Source organism: Alligator sinensis, unplaced genomic scaffold (genome assembly GCF_000455745.1).
Source record: "Alligator sinensis unplaced genomic scaffold, ASM45574v1 scaffold37_1, whole genome shotgun sequence".
In the NCBI taxonomy this organism is placed as follows: Eukaryota; Metazoa; Chordata; order Crocodylia; family Alligatoridae; genus Alligator; species Alligator sinensis.
The window spans coordinates 3,426,559-3,433,910 of NW_005841955.1; the positions used below are offsets into that span (position 1 = coordinate 3,426,559).

Consider the following 7,352-nt stretch of genomic DNA (forward strand, 5'->3'; position numbering starts at 1 on the left):
GCTGAAATTTAAGTCTCTCTGTAGACCAGAGGTGGACAAATAAGCTGGATCCAGCCCACCAAGGGATTTTATCCGCCCTGCAACAAGTCCCTTAGCCCTACGTCCAGGCACAGGGGGCAGCTCAAGTCATGACACATGCATCTGGTCTCCCCAGGTGCACAGTGGGGCTGGGGTCGCACAGCAGCAGCTCCTTCCAGTTGCCACCACTAGTGCCATGGTTGCTGTCAGCCCTAGCCCTGCTGCCCGGGCACTCTGGCCTGTCTGTTCTGTACCCGCTGCTGGCTCGCCAGATGGAGCAGGCAGGTGGAGTCTCCATAGAGACCAGCCAAGGACCTGTACAAGCAGGGTGCACTTGACTGGGTGGGTGGGATGGGTCTGTGAGTGGGCAGGGAGTGGTGTCCGGAAGCAGGATGGCCAGGGCCGGGATTTTGAGGCAGTGACAGCACAGGGCTGGGGCCCAGGACAGAGCCACGATCCACTGCCCACATGTCCCTGTGATGAACACCAGTTTCATGGGCAGGGTGTGCTGGGAGTTGATCACAGCTCTGGCCCTGCGGTGTCACCCCAAGATTATGGTCCTGGCTCTGTCCTTCCAGCTCCTGGGCCCTGCTTCCTGCCCACCTGTGGCTCCAACCCATCCACCTAGCTGAGCACACCCTCCTCACACAGGTCCTGGGCCAGTCTCTACAGAGACCCTAAGGCCAGGATCTTGAGGTGGTGACAGTGAAGAACTGGGCCCCAGAACAGAGCCACTCTAGAGAGTTTTGAAGAGCTGTTGCTGGCCCTTCATCCCAAATAATTGCCCACCCCTGCTGTAGACCATGACACAGGCAACTATGGAACCATGGCAATTTTCAGGATAAACCTTGGCAAAGTTGTAAGTAACTGGTATCAGTCTAGTAATTGTTCACTTGTATTCATTACAGTCACATTACCAAAAAGATGAGTGAGATATTAAAAAACCATTATGACAAAACCATGTTTTTACAACTCATGCACTGAATGCATCATGCATCTTCTGTTGTACTCCAGATATTGCCTCTTAGTTAATCTGTGAATTCTTTCTATTCCTTCATTCCCCACTACTGTTGTCATAGAAGAACCTAGTCAACAGCTTCCTGGACCATCTGGCTCTGCAGACATGTCGTATTTAGTTTTGTGTCTTGCTGGATTCTTCCCCATGGGCAGGGAGTGGTAGTGTGGTTATCTGTATCTAACTGTTTGTATTATCAAGGACGCAACCCATATCAGAAACCACTGAAAGCGCAAGGTATTCAGCCAGGAAGGAGTTGTAGATACAACTGAAGGGGTTTCTGTAAGAGGGTTTTAGGTTCCAAAGATTAAATCTTTGTTCACTATTGAACTCATTGGATATGTCTACACCAGTGATGCTCAACCTTTTGTTTGCACAGGCCAGATTGGGCCCCCTACCACCTCCGTTGGCTCTGAGCTGCAGGATTGGGGCCCACAACACCTCCAGTCAGCCCGTGTCCCCCAGATAGGGCCCTGGGCCACCTCTGTATCCAGGGCTCCCCATGAGTCTGGAAATTTGGCATCAGGGGTGTGGCAATTGCTGCTATCACTCTCTCACTGCCAAATTTTTGGACCCCTGAGGACTTCTGCAGGCCAGATCACATGTCTCTGGCTGGGGGGTTGAGCACTCCTGGTCTTTACTACTTTATCACCAGATACGTCTGTGGTGTAATATACTGGACTGTTCCATGTGTGCTGCATCCTAACCCAGAAGTAACATAGCCATGCTTGCATGTGCTGCTCTTGGGCTAACCCATTTTGCCTCCCAACAGGGATAATTAGCCCTCCTACAGCACAGCACCTGAGTTCTGATTCAGGAGGCCATGCATGTGGGACAGAGTGGCATGTTTCGGCAAAGTGGTGCAGTAAGAAGTTCTCCTTTCCCCTTTGTGGCTGCCCTCTAATTTAGTAGGGTTCTGTAACCAGCAAATGCCATGTGAGCTGTTGCCTGCAGGGAACCCTAATTTCATGGTTTGAACAGGGAGCCTAACATTTCTATTTCTAGTTGCACTTCTGCCACTAGTCTGCCACTAGTCTGCAGCAGCAGTGTACTTTGAAACATGATTATAATTATGCCTTGCTGTCCACAAAGATACATGAACTGATTTATAGGTATGGGAAGAAGCTGAGACTCAAAAAAAGGTTAAGCGAATTTCCCAGGGTTACACAGGAAGTCATTACCTAAGTAAGGCTGCTGGCTTGTATGGAAAGAGCAGCACAGTGGATCCAGGATCCAGATCCAAATGGATTCACACCAGGATCCAGATCCAAATGCTACAAAATGAAACTGCAAAAGTGGGTCTGGTAACTAGGAAAATGGTTCACCCCAGTCAAATCCACCCACCGTTGTTCCCTTCTGATTTACATGGGCATAAACAGAGCATGTATTGTGAAAGGCAGAGTTGGTGGAACTTTATTCTGCAATAAAAAGTCCCACCCTCCTTAATGCCACTACTTTATTAGCAGTGGAACCTCTGTCCTCTGATATCAGCTCATACCCTTCTACATGTGCTGACCCACCAGCACCTTTCTTCCCTGAACCTCTCCAGTGGCTCGATCCCAGACAAATTGGTAGTCACTTAGTGAAGAAGTCTTTGGTGTGAATGGCCAGGTGAAGTTGTAGACATTTTATTTTGGTTGAACTGTAAGTTAATGAATATATAAATCAGTCACATGTATCACGGTGTCACAAAGTGCATCTGAAAATACATGGGGATTATTCCATTCCAAGAAGTAATTTAGCTTGTGCGATATGAGGGACCATGACCCCAGTTGGAATGGCTCATGCAGTGAGCAATTTCTTATACAGGTATGCTGGGATCCTCCTTGGAATCACAAACTCATTTGCCACTATCCCAGGAATGGTGGGGCCAGTGATTGCCAAACTCCTGACTCATCATGTAAGTTTACTTGCTGGTTGTTTTACCAATTAAATTCTGAATAATCTCATACGGAGACTCTCCCTCCTTAGATCATGTTTTCTTTAAGGATTAAGACTTAATGTGTAGATGCCAGTCTTCCTCTTTGGTTATTAAAGTGACTATCACATTGATAGTAAAATCTGAAGTTGCATTGTGAACAGTTGCAAAGGTTCTAACAGTGCCTTGGGCTTTGTCTTTCCCATGAAAAGAATTTTTTTTTTAAATGAAAAGTTAGATAACACACAGATGTTAGCTAACTTTAACATTTGTGTTAAAATCCTAGTACAGACAAAGCTGTTCTAGTATTAATGTGTGTTAGCAAGTGGAGATAAGTATTGCTTTGGTTAGTTATGGAAGAACCATGGATTTCTAAATGAGATATTGACTCCTGAATTCAAAATTTGCCAATTTAACCAATAAGAAACAGCTTTCAATTGTATGTATTTACAATGTGCAAGTCTTTTTGTATATATTTAGGGATTAGTATGCTAAAACACTTGTCTTAGATGGCCATCTAATCCTTCTAGATCCTACAACTATTTGGTCAGTGAAAAAATTACCTGATGATATAATTTTAGAATTATATGCAGAATTATTTAAACCAGTGGTACCTAATCTTCTGGCCCCACAGGCCAAATGAGTGGTATGGGGTCAGTCCAGGGGTGCGCTGACTAGCCTGACGCAATCCCACATGTCCAGTGTGGCCCGTGGAGCCCTTCACAGATCTGGAAATTTGGCAGCAGGGGAGCTATGAAACTGCTGCTCTTAACACTGGCACTGCTCCCCCACCACCAGATTTCCAGACATGGTGATACTCCATGAGCCAGATGACACGGCTTCATGGGCCAGAGGTTGAGCACTCCTGATTTTAAATCGGTGTTTTAGGAAGGCGAGGTAGGCAGTGAGTGTACTGGTACAATAGGTGAGGTGTCTGCCTTAGTAATCAATCACACCAGTTGTTGCCTTGAAATAATACTGCAGTATTTAATGCTGTGAGGTCAGACAGACCAGTTTTGGGACAGCTTCACAAAAATTTCTTATATACTTACTCTGTTTACATTATTCTGTTATCCTTCCCCTCTTTTTACCAGTAAGATTGCAAAATTACCATTATTTTAAAATTATTTTTAACCTTGAAACCTCTACAGTTATACACAATTTAACCACTTTTGTTTTTGTTAGTGGTTTTCAGCCTCAGCTGGCTTCGTGAGGGTTGTCAATATAAGAAACTTTGCCCTTGGTTTTACCGACATACCTTCATGGACATTTTGTTATATTTTGATGATTTTTGGAGGTTGGAAGGACTTGGGGCCAAAGTCAGCATGTGACTGAAAAACTGACTTAAAATTTACATCTGGAATAAATACATTGTAACCAATAGTAAAACTAGTTGGCAAAAAGCATAGGAGAGATTTCCGCTCTTGGTCTGAAAGCTAAGTAATTCCTTTCCCTTAAGATGACATTCTCTAAGTATTTGGTTAGCCCCTATTTAGTTTTGAAATAATACATGAGGAGGATGTTTCTACTTGTTAAATGACAAGTTGGCTCAGCCAGCCATTATCACACCACTGTTGGAATGTCATTGCAAATCACATGCATTTAAAACACAGTAGACGTTTAATTGGACCTGTTATGTTTTTGTAATGCTTTTGATGTCAATATAAAACTGCACTTGTATAAATGTAATTAATTTTTAAAAGGAAGAATATGTCTGCCTATCGCTTTAATTAGTTCATTCTAAAATATAGACCTGCAAACTGATTACTTTTCTTCTGGTTTTTTTTCCTTCTCTTGGCAGAATACTATGGGAGAATGGCAGACTGTCTTCTATATTGCTGCTTCTATTAACTTATTTGGAGCAATTTTCTTTGCATTATTTGGCAGTGGAGAAGTGCAGGACTGGGCAGTCAGTGGATACCACATGCATAGGAACTGAAGGAGTCATTGAAATACCCAGGCTGAATTGCTTTGTATTAAAATCATGTGACCTGAAAAGTGCCTTTCACATTGATGCCTAAAAATCTACAGAAGTTCTTCAGTTTAATCATTTTATCTTTGTCCTTTTTGTACTGGAAGTCATTTGATAGCATTATGTATGCTGTTTCTGTAACAAGAAACTACTTGGATCTGGTACTAGCCTCATGCTAGGAATTTACATGAGATTTATATGTTCCTAAAATTTTAAATCAATGTGTTAGGCAAGATTTCCATCCAGTCTTTTTAGCTAATACTTTCTGAAGTAAAGTGCGTAGGGTGATATATTTTATCATTGAAGGGGAGGTGGGGGGGAGAGAGAAGTAATTGTGTATGATGCTGCGTGGAGGACTGGAATGCAAAGAATGGAATGCAATAAGCAATGGTCTGGATTGTCATGATGGAGTTGACATGTTTCTACAATTTTAGCCTCCAGGAACTTCCTGTTTTTCTGTAGCCTTTTACCTCATTTTAATTTTATTTTTTATATTTTAATTACTATTGGAATCCAAAACATTTAGAATTTTACATGCACAAAATTATAGTATATAAATATGAGTTCAAGAACGTGGCTTCATGTTGGATACAGAGAAATCAGAGAGTGAAGTACATAGTAGGTAGCTCAAACAGTGGGACTAATGGCGAGGAACCCACCCTTTGCTCCCTTTAGTGGTGTAAAATTTTGACATACTATATGAGGCCAAAGCAAAGTAAAAGCAGTGGATTCTATGGCTTGACCTTTAAGGCACCTTAACAACAAACTGTAAGTGGAATATCTATGTAAGCAAGGTCATTAAAATGGTTTTCAATCCCAACAGTATTTTTTTACTACTGCAATGCACAGTCTCAACAACAGAATTTTCAAAGTTTTTTCATTGCATTGGTTTGTACAAATCTGCCAGTGGAAACATATTAAAATGAAGCAACAGAAACTAGAAAAAGCACTTCAGGGTTCTCTTCTTCAGTTAATCCAGTCTCATTCATAGGATGAGAAACAATATGAAAAAAAACTGCCACAACTTCATTTTTGGAAGCTGCCAAGGCTGCTGTAGTTCAAGTCAAAAGATGGTGCTATTAATCACCATCTGTGTTGGAATCCAACAAAATGGGTGCTACTCACCCAGTTAAACCAGTGCTGTGAAAATGAGTGTTAAGAAAGAATAGGCAGTTGAAAATCAGAACCCCCGATTACAATGCTAATAATTGTAGATCAAGCAAAAATTCCCCTGGAAATTCAGGATTGGAATAGAAGGGTGAAAGACATTTGGTTTAATTTTTCCACCTCACATCTATATGAAAAGAAAACCAGGCACAACTGCTAAATGGTGCTCTAGTGGATCCTACCTACCTTCATTTCTAGGAAATGACAGCTGCTTTTGGTCATCAGCATTAAGGACCATTTTCTTTTGGCCTGCATTGAAGTATCATTTTTGTCTTACAACACAGCTTTAGTAGTTTCATTGTATCTGCTGTTTTTTCACAATAAATGGTGTCAGATTCATAAAGAAATATGCAGCAGTTACTGAAAATGACCACTTTCCCAAACTTAGAGAATCTTCTAATAGGAAAACAGAAAATACACTGTGTGGGGTAAATTCATGGGAACTGCTGGTAGGCTCCTAAAATTTCACATGCAGTCAGCCAGCTGAACTGTATGAATAGAAGGAATGGTTTCAGTTTGTCCAGGAGACAATTTGGCTTGTGGCCCTTCTCATAAAAAATAGTGCCTGATAATGGAAAGGGTTATTTTGGCATAAGCACTGTTCTGAAGGTCTGAGATATGACTTCATGCCCGCTCTGGCAGAAGCAGAAATTCAACCAAGGCCGCCTACTTCCTGAGTGAATGTTCTAACTACACTTCTCCTAATTGAAAGGAAGGCAGTGGCTGCACCTGCTCTCCCCTTCCCTTTGTTTTATGAACCATGTTTCATGTAGGTCTAACACTATATTCCCCTGAACCAATTAAATGCACCCAAAGGAGAAACAAGCTCTCTTTACTTAGCACTATAATTGAGAAGACCCTAAACATTTTACTCCTGGTGAAATCTGAACCATATTTTTTTAATTCTTCAGTCATGCAATTATTTTTGCAGCTCTACTCTTTATTATTCCAACCCTCCTCCCCCCAAAAAGGCATCCAATCAGAAGTTTTCTTATAAAAACTTTGAGCCATCATTATTTTACTTTATTGCTTGTTTTTCATCATTTCCCTCCTTACTCTAGTATAACTGGTTTGTTCATTTTGCCAGCTTCTCTCTTTTTCTTTAATATTAGTAATAGTATATAGTGTTTGCCTCTTAGTAATGAGTCACCATGCTACCAGCTTATCAAAAAGGTGGTCCTTTTTAGGACTGTTGTAACAGTCAACAATCTCAGTCTAGCTCCCATCCTCAAAAGTGGGTTTTTTGCTAATTCCTCCCCTTG

At 41.8% G+C, this 7,352-nt stretch overlaps 1 protein-coding gene across 1 annotated transcript in view; it reads left to right on the plus strand.

The window, feature by feature from the left end:
• Nucleotides 1-5,743, plus strand: part of SLC17A5 (solute carrier family 17 member 5) — a 38,487-nt gene extending 32,744 nt beyond the window's left edge. Inside the window, exons 10-11 of the mRNA XM_006020475.3 lie at nt 2,843-2,933; nt 4,753-5,743. Of these exons, the coding sequence (XP_006020537.1) occupies nt 2,843-2,933; nt 4,753-4,890 (229 nt within the window). The 3' untranslated portion in view covers nt 4,891-5,743. The remainder of the gene's footprint in view (nt 1-2,842; nt 2,934-4,752) is intronic.
• The last annotated feature ends 1,609 nt before the right edge of the window (nt 5,744-7,352 follow it).